This window comes from Manis javanica, chromosome 1, assembly GCF_040802235.1.
Source record: "Manis javanica isolate MJ-LG chromosome 1, MJ_LKY, whole genome shotgun sequence".
Taxonomy (NCBI): Eukaryota; Metazoa; Chordata; class Mammalia; order Pholidota; family Manidae; genus Manis; species Manis javanica.
Genome location: NC_133156.1, coordinates 70,058,122 through 70,075,826, shown reverse-complemented (window position 1 = coordinate 70,075,826; position 17,705 = coordinate 70,058,122). Strand labels below are relative to the sequence as shown.

Below are 17,705 nucleotides of genomic sequence, written 5' to 3'. Positions count from 1 at the left end.
CATGTAAGAACTTGTTCGTTATGCTTCAGAAGATTGGAGACTGTTGAGAATTAGGCTTGGGGTTGATTAATGATCGTGCATTGAATTCCCTATACAGAATTTTATTGTTGTTAACAACCATTTGATCAATAAATATGAGATGCCCTCTCAAAAAAAAAAATGTAGAATAGAAATTAAGAGGGTCAAAAGGTACAAACTTGCAGTAACAAAATAAATAAATCATGGGATGTAAAAAAAAAGAAAATATTGAGATGGCAATTCTTGATAATTTTTATAAGCTAAATTAATTTTAGCAAAAACAAACGTTTTTATCTGATTTACTGACTGATCTATTAAAAAGAGATTATGTCTTGTATTTACTTCTGATCACTCACATATAATGTCTAAGGTAATGTTTATAGTTTGGGGTACAAAAAAAGGTTGAAGGAGCCTTAATGTGTTACACTAAAGGGAAAAGGACATTGCATCTCAAATGAATGTCTGTTCTGATTTCTTTAAAAACATTGTACTGACTATTTTGATACCCCTAGATGAATTAAGTATAAACTTTCCAAACTACATTGCTTTTGCAGTGTTAAATATTTCACAACCATAGGCAACATGCATTATATTCATATAAATTTCATGTGTCTACTGTCCACACATGGAAACTACCGTGTGAAAGAATTTTAGTACATATTTCAAAACAAATGTGGTTTAGATTAAAACACCTGTTGAGAAATCACCAGATTAATTACATTTACCATGTTTCAAAGGTACACTGATATTCCCTCTCCCCACCATGAAATGTCTGTGTATTCATAAACAGAAGGAAATTGTATTTCAAAATCTGTACCATTTAATAAGATGAAACACTTAATCTAGTATAAACATTCTGATTTTAAAAAATATATGTATATACATTTTGCATAATTGTTTGAAGCAAAGATAGTCTTGAAAGAAAATAGAGCAAAAGTTTTATATTTTTCTCCAATTTAAATACCTAAGCCAATTTTATACAGATCTTTCTATGTAAGAGTTTTACATTTGTTTCCTACAACTAAGAAAATCCAAATGTTAAAAATTTTAAGACAAAGCTCCAATTATATACAAAATTACCAGAGGTAAACTTTGACTCAGTCTTACTTGAAGTCACATAAATTGTGAAAAACACATACTATGAAAACTTTGTTCTAAAAATAGCATATCAATCCATATAATCTAGGTGATGCAAAAGTATAAACAATGTTTATAAATTATAGTAGTGTATATACTGCCCCATCATGAATGGAGGTATTCTTTATAAATACGTATGTTATAAATAAGTCTGACTTCCTTCAAGAGCCAAAATTATTTTCACATTAACCATTTTCATTAAAAAGTCTGTAAAAAGTATCATTTAATAAATTTGAGTACACTGAATACAATGAAACCCTTGATAACTAAAAATTATTATGAATTGTAATTATTTAGCAACTTGCTCATCAAACTAATTCTATGTATGGGGTGGTTTTTTTCTTCTGTCTAAATTAAAGGCCTTAGACTAATATGATATATACTTATTTTGTTTCCTCTTTTGTTGTTGTTTCACATCTCTGTCAATGAGTTCCTTGGGATTTGCCATTTTTTTTAAAGCTAGAAAAATTTTCTATTCAATTCCCTGCTTCCATATACAGGGCACCGAAAGCCTAAACTCCCCTTTTAGCCTTGGCTCCAACAGGAAGCAGCATTTAAGATGTCTCTGACTGGGTGGGAAAGTTGTTCCTGAATTGAGGTGTCACAGGCTTGAGGTTCCCCTGCCTACCTTTCATTGCTTCTTTGGTTGCTATAAATTTCCTGCTTCCCAAATGCCTAGGTTTTGACTACCCATCTGGCTTCAACCTCTGGTGTTCAAATGTTCCTGGTCGAAGTAGCTCTGTCTCTGATTCCTGACCCACTGTGCTCTTCTAATTATTTAATACTCAAGTGTGCTTGCTTGCCTAACTCCAATTCACTCCTTACATTTCAGTTCACAAATACTACTAATTTCTTGAATCATCATTGGCTTACCACCAAACAAACTCTTATGCTCTGTTACATTACTAGTCCATCTAGTCCTGGTTTCATTTCCTCTGTTATTCTGATCACAGTGTAACTAACACAATGCTTCCAAAAAGCTAACCTAGGGAAAGCTGATAATGAATCTTATTAAATTAGTAACCTTATTTTTATGAAAACTTCAAATGGGTATGAACTTAAACAGTCTTTTAATCAGTAAAGTTCTTGACCAGGTAAGAATTTACTTTTGCTGATGTTCACTGATCTGTTTCCTCCACATTCTGAGTAAATAAAATTGGCCTATGTCTGACTTACATAAATGGAGTGTAATCAAATATGTGATCAAATATTATCAAATACATGAAATGCTTTATCTCTCAAATGAATAGATCAGATAAAGAGTTAAGTTTTCTGTTTTAGTCAAACAACAATACATGCCTACTATGAGCAAAGCACTCTTAGGTGCTATAAGTAAAATACTAGGTGATCAGTTTTCAAATGAGAAAAATCACTGAGTATATAAACATCAATCAATAGGTCATCAGGAAATCTTTTCAAAGAAAATGTATCTATGACACTGAAAAAGAACTTTTCGTCTCTAACTGGCACTTTTCTTAATGAAGCTGGTTCTTTTCTCCGTAAGACATGTAACTGAATACTAGCAGAGAATCATAAAAGGTACTTGTTAAAAATAGGCAATATCAACAAATCACCTCCTAGAATTCTTGAGTTAATGTGAAACTATATAAAATGCTGATATTTCTGTGTTCACTATTTACTGGGACACAAGATAATTATCCTATAGTCTAACAGTTCAGTAACTGATAGAGAACAGAACAGTATATGTAAAACTTAAAATAAATAATATTATTCAGCTGTTTTTGAATTCATGAACTTTCAGTAATAGTTCTTGAAAATAATCACATATGTTTGATTGGTTGAAAATTTTATATCATATATTTTCTAAATAAGCCCAAACTATTGGCAACAATAATAAAACAAGTCATAAGAGGGACACAATAACATCACTTTGCTTTTAAAATGTAAGCTTTAAATAATCATTGGCCCTTTTTTTTTCTAGTATAGTTTATTGGGGTTTTCATACCTAGAAAATGGGAAAATGTGTATATATGAGTGACAGCATGTGTGTATCTGTTAAGGCTTTTGGTGAGCTTTGAAGGCACAGGTCTGTTTTTGACATCAAAAGAAAATAGAAGTCCAAACATAAACAGAAAACACATTCAGTTATAAAATATCGATTTTTAAAATATGATAGTCCATACTGGCAGGATAATGCTGCAATGGCAATGTGCACTCTTACAAATGGAGGCAAATTTTCCAGCTGTAAAAGTCTCTTCTTTTTCTATTTCACCCTTCATTTCCTGCTTGGTTGAGATCATATTCTACTGATACAGTAGTCACAACTGTATTCTGATTTTGAAGTGACACATCCATGCCTAATGGTGGTGGTTTATACAAAAAGACTGCAAGCCCATTGAAGAAAATGGTGATGATTTTACAAATAACACCTAAATATAAAAACAAAAATTAATCACGCATTTGAACCTTTAATTATCACAGAAATTCTCACTGAGGAACTCTTCATAAATAGAAATGTACTACTTTACAGAGAAATATGTAGGTATTATAATTACTTTCAAATTTTTTAAACTTCAGTGAGAAAAGTGATATTCGTCAATGAAACATTTGTATACAATTCAATTAAATATATTTTCTTTCTAAGGAATAAAAAATGTGCAATAATTATTCTATTCTTATAAAACAAGTGTTATATGCAATTAATAAATCCATGTTCCATTTCTATTAAAAAATATCATATCTATTAAAAATTGTAAGCAACCAAAAGTCAATGACAAGGAAAATAGTTTATAACATCCTTGAACCTGAAAAATAAGTTTAGAAGTTTCATGTCTATGATGGGAAATAATTCTAAAAATGAAAAAGGCTTTGGAGTTTTTAGGAGAAAGCCTTTATGAGAATATACCACATTCTCTACTCCACCAAATTTACTTTTTACAAAGTTGATACTTCTAAGTATCAAGTAGAAATACGAAACAAAGATTATCTTCACAAGCTTTGATTTTTTTTCAAAGAACTCTTAATTTTGAGCTCAACTGAGTGAAGATAAATTGGTTCTGGCTACAGTAAAAGCATTTAAATACCTGTTGAATAAATTAAGTGATCTTACAATGTAGTTTTGCAGTAGCTAATGTGTGTTAATCATTAATATTTTACTCAAAGTTTGTACAGTTGATCCTTGAACAGTATGGATTTAAACTGCATGGGTCCACTTATACAGACTTTTTTTTTTCAGTAAATACATTGGAAAACTTCTTGGAAATTTGTGATAATTTTAAAAAACATTTCCTTTTCTCTAGCTTACTTTATTGCAAAAATACAGCATATAATACATATTAACATACAAAATATGTGTTAATTGACTGTTTATGTTACTGGTAAGGTTTCCTTCTGGTCAACAGTAGGCTGTTAGTAGTTAAGTTTTGGGGCAAGTCAAAAGTTATATGTAGGTTTTTGACTATGCAAGGTTTAGTACTGCTAACCCCCACATTTTTCAAAGATCAACTGTATTTGAAAAACAGGAATGTTTGTTGAGCTAGGCATTTCTAGATTTATAGGCAGATTAGTTATTACATAGGTATTGCTACTACAGTATTTTTGGAAAATTTAAGATATATACGTTTTGGGTGGAAAATTCTCAAATCATCACAGAGTATAAAAAGGAGCAATTCATTATCTTTACCTTTTGGTCAAAGAGTACAAACATGGCCAATTAAACAAATATTTAAACTTAAAAACTTTAAATAAAAAATGTTTTTTAACAAGTAAAAGTGGTAGGAAAATTGAATTTGCCTATTATAGTCAATATTTCCTCTCCCATGTTTTTTAGATCTAAGTATTTTTTTCTTCAGTGGATATTTTATTACTCTATTATAATTAAGACATCATACTCTGGGTTTAAACCTATGTAAGACTATCTTGATACATGTACTAAAATAAATAATCACAATGACAATTGTACTAAAATTCACACATTGTAGGATTTCTGTAATTTTAAATTTAATTATAACTGATGCTCATATTATTTTCAGATATACAAAATAGTGATTTGATATTTTATACATTATGAAATTATCACCATGATAAGCTTAATTACCATCTGTCACCATACAAAGTTATTATAATATTATTGACTATACTCCTTATGCTGTACTTTTCATCCCCATGACTTATTTATAATTGGAAGTTTGTGCCTCTCTATTCCCTTCACCTATTTCTCCCATCATTCTGCCCTTCCCTACCCCTCTGGTAACCACCAGTTTGTTTTCTGTATTTATGAGGTTGATTATGCTTGTTTCATTTGTTCAGCTGCTTTCATTTTTAGGTTCCACATGTAAATGAAAATACAGTATTTGTCTTTCTCTAATTTCATACACTGTAATACTCTCTAGGTCCATCCATGTTGCTGCAAATAGAAGACTTCATTCTTTTTATGGCTAATATTCCATTGTGTGTCCATATGTATATATATATATATATATACACACACCACATCTTCTTTATCCATTAATCTATTGTGGACACTAGGTTGCTTCCATGTCTTGGCTATTATATAATAATGCTACAGTGAACATATGTATACATTTTTCTTTGAATAAATAGCCAGAAGTGGAATTGTTGGATCATATTGTAGTTATATGTTTAACTTTTTGAGGAATCTCCATACTGTTTTCCATAGAGGCTGCACCAGTTTACATTCACACCAACAGTGTATGAGGATTCCCTTTTCTCCACATCATCATCAACACTTGTATTTCTTGTCTTTTTGATAGTAGTCATTACAAGTGAAAGGTAGTAGCTCATTGTGGCTTTGATTTGCATTCCTGATGATTAGTAATGTTTAGTGTCTTTTCATGTGTCTGTTGGCCATCTGTATGTTTCTTTGGAAAAAGTCTATTCAGGACTTCTGTCCATTTTTTAATTCAGGTTTTTGTTGTGTTCTTGTTACTGAGTTGTATAAATGAATTCTTTATATATTTTGGATACTGACCCCTTATTAGGTATATCATTTGTAAGTATATTCTTGTACTCAGTAGGTTGCCGTTTCATTTGTTGCTGGTTTGTGTTCCTTTGCAAAAGGTTTTTGGTTTGATAGAGTCCCATTTGTTAATTTTGCTTTTCTTACCCTTGCTTGGGGAGATAATACCTCCACATGCACCAAAAATTGCTAAGATGGATGTCAAATAGCTTACTGCTTATTTTCTTCTATGAATTTTATGGTTTTAGATCTTACACTTAAGTTTTTAATCCATTTGAGTATATTTTTGTATATATTGTAAGAAAGTGTTCCAATTTCATTTTTGCGCATGTATCTGTCTAGTTTTCACAACACCATTTATTGAAGAGATTATCTTTTCTCCATTGTATGTTCTTGCCTTGTTTGTCATTGTATTAGTTGACCATATGTGCATGGTTCTATTTCTGGACTCCCTATTCTGTTCCATTGATCAGTATGTCTGTTTTTGTGCCAGTACCATACTGTTTTGATTACTATAGCTTTATACTATGGTTTAAAATCTGGAATTGTGACCCCCTCCAAATTTGATCCTCTTTCTCAAGATTGCTTTAGCTATTCAGAGGCTCTTTTGGTTCTGTACAATTTTTAGAAATTTTGTTCTAGTCCTGTTTTTCCCTTTCAGCACTTTGAATACATAATACCACTCTGGACTGAAAGTTTCTGCTGGGAAATCTGCTGATAGGCTTATGGGGTTTCCCTTGTACATAATACATTGCCTTTTCTCTTGCTGCTTTTAGGAGTCTCTCTTTACCCTTAACTTCTAGCATTTTAATTATAACGTGTCTCAGTGTGTTTCTCTTTGGGTTCATCTTATTTAGAACTCTCTGGGCCTTGGACCTGGATGTTTATTTGCTTCTCCAAATTAGGAAAGTTTTCAGCCATTACTTCTTCAAGTAATTTTTCTGGCCCTTTCTCTCCCTTCTCCTTCTGGGACCCCTATAATGTAAATGTTATTCCACTTGATGTTGTCTCAGAGATCCTTTATGGTATCTTCACTTCTTTTAATGCTTTTTTTTCATTTTGCCACTCTGGGTGTTCCCCATTGCTTTGTTTTCCAGTTCATTAGTTTGTACTTCTGTTCTATCCATTGTGCTGCTGAACCCCTCTTGTATATTTTTCACTTCAGTTATAACTTCTGTTTGGTACTTTCTTATATTTTCTATCTTTTTGTTGAAGTTCTCACTGTGCTCATCCATTCTTCTCCCAAGATTGGTTAGCATCTTAATGACTATTACTTTGAACTCTTACCATGTAGGTTGCTCATCTCCATTTCACTGAGGTCTTTTTCCAGGGACAGGCTTTGTTCTTTGGTTTGAAACACATTCCTCTATCTCCACATTTTGCCTAACTCTTTGTGTGTGTCCATATGCATAAGGCACAATGGGTTCCTCCCTTAGTCTTGAAGTTGTGGTCTCATGTAGGTACTCTTCCCTGTAGCAGAGAAGGACAATGTACCCCCACCATCCACCAGAGCGAGATGCTCTACAGGCATTGCTCGTGTGAGCTGCAAGTGCCCACCCAGCTGTGAATGGGCCGGGGCTGCTGTGTGGGGTGGGCTGGGCTCAGGGAGCTCACCTGGCCCAGTTTTGGCTTGGCTGCTGTGTGGGTAGGGGGGTGCTCAGGGAGCTAACTGAGCCTGTCTGCTTCTCAGCCACTCAGTGAGGCAGACAGGCAGATGCTTGCTATCCTGACTGTGGCTGGGTCTCTGCATGCAGTGTGTGGGGACCAATGGGATGCAGGTCTCTAGCCCAGCCTGGTTATGGCACAGGGTGGACACACCATGCTCTCTGGTTTTAGCAAGCTAGAAGGAAGGCAATGAAAGTGCACTTATTGGCTCTGTCACCAGCAAGTAAGAATGAGATTGAAAAACTGGCACCTGCCAGGGCTTCTGTCCCCTCATAAAGTCCTAGCAGATTCCTGTCTCTCCAGCAGCCACTTTAAAATTAGTAAGGGGGTCTCCATCACTTATGGTCTAGGTTCTTTTTAATCTGTTGCTTTTGAACTGGATCGTAGAATGAGCAAGCCCTAAAGAGCAGGATCTCTGTTTCCTATGGTTCTATGAATCTCTTGGTCTTGATCTCCACTGATTTTCACAACTAGACATTTTGGGGTCTCATCTTTCTGGTGTCAGCCCCCAGGGTCAGGGGTGCCTGATGTGGGGTATAATCCCTTCACTCCTTGAGGCAGTGTCTCAGATGTTTGGGGTCCCTCTGAATCGTGGGGTCACCATGACTAGGCTGGAGTCCTAGGGGAGGCCATGTCTCTGCCCCTTCTACCATTCTCAGTGTGTCTCTTTTGTCTTTTGTTGTGGAGGTGCTGTTCATCTAATTCTCAGGTCCTCTTCAACGGCAAATACTCCACACAGTCATAAATTTGTTGTGTCTGTACAAGGTGAGTTCAGGCTTTTCCTATACCACAATGTTGAACCCTCCACCTCTATTTTTAAATATCCTACTTTCTTAGGATGTTTTTAAATTTTTAAATTTTACCTTATTCTTACAAACTAGGTGCATTGCTCTACTTTTTAAATCTTAATTTTCCTTTATCATTTAACCAAGACTATACAAGATAGATACCAAAGGCAAAAAGGGTTAAACATCATAGCTAACCTTCTAAACTTTAAAAAGGTTTCTTATAATGTACCTTAGAGCCAAAAGATACTTTTCTACCTCAGCTCTATGTGCCTTCCAGGTACCTAGATGATAATCATTCCAGAGAGTTTCTCAGAATTCTCTTGTAGCTTTCTGTGAGATTTTCCAAAAAAGGTTTGGGAGAAGTTGTTAAAAGAAAATTATATGATATGTGCTGCAATGCAAGCTAAAATGTCATTCTCCTCTATTTTAGATTGAGCCTCGTAGACTCCAGTTACAGCCTTTCACAACATGCTGTGATAACTGATCTCTGCTTCAGGACTATGGGATAACCCAACACAGTGGACTGAACATTACAAAACCTAAGTGACAAGAAGATTTGTTTTTCTGTTAGCATCATTGATTTACTATAAAATTATCAAAAAGTCACCACTTACTTATGGTCACTAGCATATGGGCCATCTTCAAGTTATCATAAACCCAGCAAGCTCCTTTAATTTCACATTCATTAATATCCCAGAGAATGCATGTGCTGTCTATTGTGGTACCAAATATAATTGGTCCAGGGATTGTGCCTAGAAGAATTATGAAATATGCATCAGTGAAACTTAGTTTATAGCCACAAACTTTCTATATACATGGCTATATATTTTTTATATAAATAAGAATAGGTATTCATCTCCCCATATGTAAATCACTCAGTTCATGTACAATAGTGATATAAAGAAACAATGAACAATTCTAAAATAATTATACATAATTACTATATATTTCTAATCAATCCCCAAAATTATTTAATAAAATCTGAATTATATATGCAGTTAATAGTTAAATAAATTCACCTCTTTTCTAATTTAATGTCTTTGAAATTAGCTATTATACTAAAAAAATCAAAATAAATTATTGATGCAAAAAGTCTGAACTCCAGCATATGTGTTACATATACACATGTGCATAAGAGTGCACATGTATACACACACACATGTTCACACTAATATGCCTAGGAGTACTACTATCTCAAACACACAGTCTCGGCCACATGAGGTCATGAGGCATAAAACTTCCACATAGTTGAGGAGCTTCAGCTGTTGCAAATCAAATATATGATCTGAAGTGGTATTTCCTAGACAGATTTCAACTACATCCAGCCTGTTCTTTCATGACCTGCAGCATGACAGAATCAAAGAGCACTGGACTGAGTAAGGATGAAAGGATAATTAAGACCATTTTCCTACTCTCATTTTCACCATTTGTTGAGTAATGCTCTGAAAATCCCTGAATCTTTCAGGCCCATAATTCACTAATCCGAAAAATGAAAAAGTTGGTCTAGGGGATCTATAAAGTTCTTGCTTTTGGCATTTGTTTTTATAAATGATCTTAATATTATGTGTATAATACTGTGTGTAACATAATATTTCTTTCTTCTATTTTTTCCTACTTCTGGAACTTTATGAAATTTTCTGATATAAAATCTCTCTTCCACCAATCTTAAGTAGCCACAATATCTGCATCACAGTTTTTATTGAAACATTTGATCTCATTATTTTTCATTGTTGCTAATGCAACATAATCTTATCTCAAATGGAGATAAGTGCAGGGAGAAAAGGAATTACAGTAGTTATAAACAAGACTTTATTATAATTTTTGTTGGGAATAGGTTTTATGTGAATAGAAAAAAATGTGTATCTTTTACTTTGCTCTATTAGAAATGTGTTGATGATTATATATTTCAAATAAATATTATATACTCTTTAAGGTTGTATTTGTAACAGAATTAGAAAAAACAGTTAACCAATCAAGTAGGTAAAAGGTAAAGTCACTATTTTCTTACGTGATATGTAAATAATAGTACATCTTAAGTACTGAAAAACAGCTTTCTTCAATGACAATAAAGTAATCTTCCATCTGTTTTTAAATTGTTTTCTTGGCACATACCATAAATAAATAAATCAATAACACTCATGAACAAAAATAACCAACGGTTACCAATGTATTAAGGAAAATAACATACCTAATAATCGAAGCAACATAAACTGTATTCCCAGTGCTAGAGACCGTTGTCGGTGATTAACACACCTGAAGATATTAAATAAATACAAAATGAAAATTGGTGGTATAGTATGTTCACTCTTTGAGCAAATTCATTTTTATACCAATTTACCATTTCTAGATCAAAGTAAGTGTTATATCCATGAAATAAATTATTTGCAACTGCTTATATACAGTTCAGTCTGACTAAAATTATAATAGAAGAAAAATGTTATCTGAACTAAAATACTTCAAATAACACCAAACAGACAAATGAATTTTTATAGATGTATTGAGTACACGTTTGAATTTTAACAACTATAAAGGAGGAAAGATTCATTAGCAAGACTTTTTTTTTTGTTTAAATCACAAGTCACATGGCTTAAGCTGAAAGCAAACAATTCTTACTCTCTTACCAACTTTGAGACAGAAATCATACCTAGGGAGACCGGTACAATTTTGAGGCAATGTAAAACAGTTGCAGAGGCTCAATATGATTAAACAACAATTCTTTAAGTAATGACTGTCAAAGGTGAATGAGTCATGATGTTAGCACATTAAGTGGAAGATAAAAGAGATCAACTAGTCTTTTAAAAAAAATATGTAGGTAAAAGGTGACATAGATAAACTTCCAAAAGTAAATTTTTAAAAAGTATTTTCTCTATCCTCTAAATAATTGTAATTTCCATGTAACATAATGTTAATAGACTAGTATTTTTATACAGAATCTCTAAAATTTCCATTTGTCAAAAAAATATGTGAAAAGGTAGTATCAAGGAACAAAAACTGAAGAGGGAAAACAACTAGAGTTTGTTAGGGAAGGAGGAGTAAAGCTGATGAGCTCAGGGAAGAGCAGACAGGAAATCCCTTTGTAAAGCAGTGTAGAAGAAGAAAGAGCAACTGCAAGCACAAAGCTCAGCGGAAAGCCAGGTGACAGCCAGCTTCTTATCTGTCATCGCTGTCCACAGGAAGGTCTACTATCAGGACACCTCCTGTGAGAGAACGCACGTCATTCTGACTGACACAGATGGAGTGTGCTGTTTTTCCGTCGTGCTCAGATACAACCGAGTGGAGCTCCGGCTTTTAACAGAAGCCTCGTGAAAGTAGAGAAACTACCATCAGGTGCACACCAGTAAGGCAATGTTAAGACACTTTCTCATACATGATCTCATTTAAACCTCACACATCCAGGATTCAATTGCATAGCATTTCCATTACCATAAGAATTAATGATCACATAAGGGTTGAGTAGGTCCTGGAGCCAATGGTCAATATAAAGCCCAAATGAACCCCTGAGTCCATTTTCTTTCCACTCAACATGTTGCCTCAGGGTTGGAAAATTTCACAGTATAATACATACCTTAGGATGGACACAGTTATAGGAGTACCAGCCATAAAGGTAAAAATCACTATACAAAAGAAAACACCAAGGAATATGGGCAAGTATATACATCGAGTTTCACATTTTCCAGCTTTAGCTTCAAAACCAGTACTTGCTGCAGTAGGTATTATTTCTACTTTCCTTCCAATACAGGAACAATTGTGATACACCTAGAAATAGTGGACAAAAAATAATGTAAAGTGCTTATTTTGAAAACATATTTTTTCATTTTAAATTAGATAAATTACATATACATGGCAGACCCTCTTAAACAATCTTAATCTCTATACAACACATAATGTTGAGAAAGGGTAATTAACCCTTAAGAAATTAAGCAAGTGAAAACAAGGAGCCATACTTACAAAGTAGAATCATCTGTGCTTGACTTTTGTGTCCATTACTTCAACATGTAACCTATTACTGATCATAACTTATGAAACAAATTGACAAGAATATAATTACATGATTCACACATTCTAGACTGTTTTCAATAGACAATAACTGTTCAAATAGCTTTCCTGCTTTGTTCTTTTCCATTATAGGAGACAAAGAAGCAAATATAGTGATAATCTCACTATTTATCCTAGTTTAAAAGAACACACACTAAAATTTTAACAAGTACCACAGTAAAATTAACTAATACATCAAAAGACTTTGGGGAAATCTACTTTGCACTAAATCACTTTACTGCAATTTTCTGACCTTCACTGAATCACTTTACCATAAGTAAACTGTGGTCCTCCTAGGATGACATATTTATGACAATCAAAAGCTAGAAGTTATTCCCTCATTATCCAGAAGGCTATTTACATATAAATAACATTATCTATTTAACATATATACACATATAAATAATAAAGTGTTGGAAAGTAATGTTAAAAAATCACAAAAATTACTTGTGTAGGAAAATAATTCAGATATTTAAGAAATTTATGTATAAATATTTTTTAAAGCTTTCTTACATCTTAGCTCCATCCTTACTATGAATCTTTTTACACATTTCAGGCTTCAATAAAGTCAGAGCAGCACCAGAAAAGTTAAAGGGAAATAGAGCTTTTATTGTTCCAAAGGCCAGAGACCATTTTTTCATGGCTAAAGCTATTCTAAGCAGTGGTACTGATACAGGAAACCCAAAGATGCAGATGGACTACTATATGGACCCAAAATGGACTACTATATACTCAACAATAAGATATATCAAATGATGAAGTTATACAGACTTTAATCATTTAAGAAGGAAGACTGAGAAGAGTATCTTCTATTGTGAAGAAACTTTACAACTCTCTTACATAAAAAGCAGACATTTGCCTACAATATTGCTAGCTGTTAGTCAACACCTTTTTTTTGTTTTGTTTGGGTCACTGGAATGAAATGTAAGATTAATATTTCTGTGAACAAATATGCATAAGTGTTTATTACATTATTCTCAATACATTTTGCCTATCTGAAATATTCTATAAGAAAAAAATCCTTTGAAAAAATGAGGTGTTACATGTATTAGTTGGACATAAAAAAGCCAGGACAAATAGAAAATTTGGAAGTCAAAATAACTTGCTTTTCCTAAAGAATCCCTAGAAGGACAATAGCTATTTAAGATGGCATTTATAATATTTGGTAAAGTATATATGTCAACTAAACCATATCAAAATAACCAATACTATTTCAAGTGTGCTCTGGGTACTGATTTTTTTTTTTTTTTAGTTTCCTTAGGCAAGACTGTATTTGTAGCTATTACTTATGAGAGTACAACTCTACAAATAACTACTTATCATAATATTCTTCTAAGTAAAGTTAGTCAAAAGCACTTTATTGGTCATATTTTACATATAGGAAAATGCTACCTATATTTTCCTCTCAAAAGAAGAGTTACCTTCTAGGTAGCTCTGATTCTATAAGATGCATCTCTTCACTTGTGGAATCAGATCCCTTATAACTGACCCAAACACCTAATTTTCTCAACCTGTTTTAAAACTAAAGCAATCCTAGATGTCTACTGGTTTGTAGGTATGAGAACCCTCAGTATGGGGGGCTTAAAAATCTTCCTGATGAAGGAAAATCTTCATTTCTCATAGGTGCTTTATGGTAATGACATGATTGATTTTAACTCAAGGATTGAAATTACACATGTCATCCAAGTCTATTAAGTCTGATATGATTCACTGTGGACATTTTCTCTGACATATTTTCGGTTTCTTAGATGATCATTTAAAAATCTATAAGCTAGGTAATGAGAAAAAATATACATTGTTTCTCATATTCTGGTTTACCCTCTGCAGGAAGATCAAATTCTAGTGATTTGAAATAAACTTTTAATGTCTTCATTGCACACAAAAACATTAGATATACACACACACACACACACACACACACACACACACACACTATTTCTGTGTATATACATGAACATATAAAGGTATATTACCACACACCACACACACACAGCATGCACACACACACATCTTGTTAGTTTTAGAAGAAATCTGAAGTAATTTTTAGATTATTTCAATTAATTACTTCTACCTTTTTGTGGAGCTATTTTCTAGCAATCTTAAATTTATCTTTATATATGAAAAAGAATGCCATTTCACTATTCCATATTTCAAATATTCAAGATTGTGTAATTTAGTCACATAATTTACTCATATAATTCTTACATATCTTATTCATTGTTGTCTCTTATATCATGGTATGTATTTCCCTCGGGCTTTTTTTAAGTTATCACATTATCTATTAATGCATAACATATTATGTACTACTAGTAATCTGAATATTACTTTCCCCAAGGCTCTTAAATTTAACTAAGATGAAATCTTTAGGTTGTAGATGCAGACAATAAAATTCTATTAGACTCTCTTAAACTAACTTGAATTAAAAACAAACTATATCTAGGTAAATTGATATGCATTCTAATAGTTAAAAGTAAGTTTGTATTTTAGAATGAGCTAATGATTTGAATATTTTGAAATGATTCCATGGCCCATCAAATAAAAGCAACACTTATTATGCTTTTATTACATACACTATATTTAGTAACAATAGAAGTTCCCTGACTTCAAGGAACATAAAGTTTAGTTGAGAAAAAATAAAACAATTGTAAAACTATTATAACAGAAGTGATGTTACAAAGATGTATATGAGTAATGACCACAGTGGTTTTTCAATAATAATTGCATCTGAGATTTAAAGGAAGAGTATTTTTCAGTTAGATTGGCCAGTGACCTTTTTAGCGTTCTCTCTACCCTACTAGCAAATTTGAAGTGTACACTACATTATTGTTGACTATAGGTACAATGTTGTACCGCAGATCTCTAGAGTTTATTCATCTTACTTGACAGGAACTTTATGTCTGCCTTCGGAATGGAGGAGGTGGTCCAGGAGGAAAAGAATTGGCACTAACTCTGTTAGAGGATAGAGACATCATCCACAAATATACAAACACACTTATTCACTTCTGTAAAGTATCAGATACAAGTTACCTTTGGACTTCTTTTTGAACTCGTATTTTTACAGCCTGCAAAGCAGGGAGAAAAATACTGGATTCCGTCTACTCCACAGACAGGATAATAATATGATCGCAAGCAGTTACAATTGGTATTACAAGGAGCAGTCAAGTTTTCCTGTTCTCCCGTCCTGTTAATAAGAAATAAAAGAACAGCAAATTACCTATGTTATTGTTTAATGAACAGTTCAGACGCATTGTTATATTTTGCCATTCAGTCATTTACTCATTCACTGAAGACATACATATGTAATGACTGAACTAGTTAAGATAAAATGTCTGCTTTTCCATAGAACTTGACATCTTGTGGAAGAGAGAGAGGCAGCAGAAACAATAGTTATGTAATATAATGTCTGCCAGTGACAATAAAAACAGGCAAAACAGGCAGAGTAAGCAAATAAAGCAGAGTTTCTCATTTCAGTGTTGGGGCAGGGAGGTTGGCAGGGAGCTGCCTCTGTGGAGTGTAGGTTGTTCAGCAGCATCCCTGGACTCTACCCACTAGAGCGTTAGTTGTGAGAATCAAAATGTCTACAGACATTGCCAAATTACCCTAGGGTGCAGGCAAAATTTTAAACCTACAAGGAAGAATGAAATCATGGTGTTCAACATACTCATTTTATAAATGGGAAAACTGGGGCCTAGAGAAATTTTCTTTTCTTTCTTTGCCAAATATAATATTCCTGGTTCCTAGGCTCAATGTTGTTCCATCCTACCTTGCAACAGGAGGCAACATCTTTGATATGATGAAGTTACCCTAAGCAAAGGTACTCCTCCAACCCCTTATTTATTCGTTCATTCAACCAATATACATTGAGCAAGTGCTAGGCCCTATGCTAGGTATTGGGAATACAGAATTGAGTAAGGTAGTTGCTCTCCTCAAAGATTTCAGTCTAGGGTACAGATGAACATAGATAATTCTACACTAATATGGTCAGTGTGGTTATAGACGTTTGCGAAGTGTATTTTAGAAGCACTGAGGAAGGACACTTAAAACAAGTCAAAGTTTAGATAAGAGAATCTGAAGGAGCTACTCTTGAGATGAGTCTTAAAGGATAAATGAGAGTTGTCTGGGTAAATGGGAAAGGTGAAGGGTACTTAAGGGAAGCTGGTACAAAAGACTGAAGGTGAGAAACAGCATCTTACATGAAGAAATCTGAATGATGTCTGAGGCAGAGAGTGATAGGAAATGCAGTTGAACAGGAATCAAGGAACAGATGATTGAGGGCCTCACGAGACTTGCTAAAAGCAGTGGGCTTTAACCTATTTTGAAAAGGTAATCAAAGTAATTTTAGACTGAAGAGTAACACTGTCAAAAGCACATTTTAAAGGAACAATTCTGGGAGTTATACAGAGTAAGAATTTGAAGGAAGGCACTCAGTTACAATATAAGTTATGACAATGTATCAGAGAACTAAAATAGAACATTTGATTAAAGGAAACAGATTTGAGAAATACTTGGGATGTAGATTATTAGACATAAGGGAGATTTGGTGCTTGGCTGAGGATGGGAACAGGATGTAAAATAAAAGTGACTCTGACTGTCTAACTTGGTATTTTGGTAAAGAAGAACTAGGTTTGGCAAAGAGATAATATCTATGGTTTTAGTCACACTGAGATTAACAGTCTCAAATTTGGTAAAGAAATCTGGCCTGTAGCTAGATATGTTAATATCCATTTGCATATAGGGGAGCTGAAACCATGAGAATGATACAACCATATAAAGAGTGTGCAGTGAGAAAAGTACAGAGGCCTTGGAAATCCATTTGCTTCGTGAATGCATATGAGCTCCAATAGCATGCTAGACTCTACTAAGAGGAGTGGAAAAATATCTAAAAGAAATAAAGAGAGAGAGGTGGACAGAAAGGAAGGGAGGAAAGAAGGAAGGAAAAGGAAAAAAGGAAGCAAAGGAGACAGGAAGGGATAAAATCCCTCTTCATAGCGACCATGAAGCTAACTTTTCTTGCCCTGGGTGGTCAAAAATAGCAGTGATTCATCTGAGTATTAGAAGGCAGTAATTGCTATGTTAGAAATTTATGTTTAAGGAGTAGGTGGAAAAGAAGATCATAAAAGAAA

The 17,705-nt window shown here is 33.5% G+C and overlaps 1 protein-coding gene across 2 annotated transcripts in view; it reads right to left on the bottom strand.

Moving 5' to 3' along the window:
• Window positions 1–641: 641 nt before the first annotated feature.
• Window positions 642–17,705, bottom strand: part of SLCO4C1 (solute carrier organic anion transporter family member 4C1) — an 83,505-nt gene continuing 66,441 nt past the window's right edge. The window contains exons 9-13 of one of the 2 annotated variants that reach the window (XM_037011968.2): window positions 15,610–15,763; window positions 12,113–12,303; window positions 10,736–10,800; window positions 9,162–9,299; window positions 642–3,545 (exon numbers count right to left, since the gene is read on the bottom strand). In XM_037011968.2, coding sequence (XP_036867863.2) covers window positions 3,385–3,545; window positions 9,162–9,299; window positions 10,736–10,800; window positions 12,113–12,303; window positions 15,610–15,763 — 709 coding nt within the window. In that variant the 3' untranslated portion in view covers window positions 642–3,384. The remainder of the gene's footprint in view (window positions 3,546–9,161; window positions 9,300–10,735; window positions 10,801–12,112; window positions 12,304–15,609; window positions 15,764–17,705) is intronic. The other variant, XM_037011969.2, reaches the window with a different exon arrangement.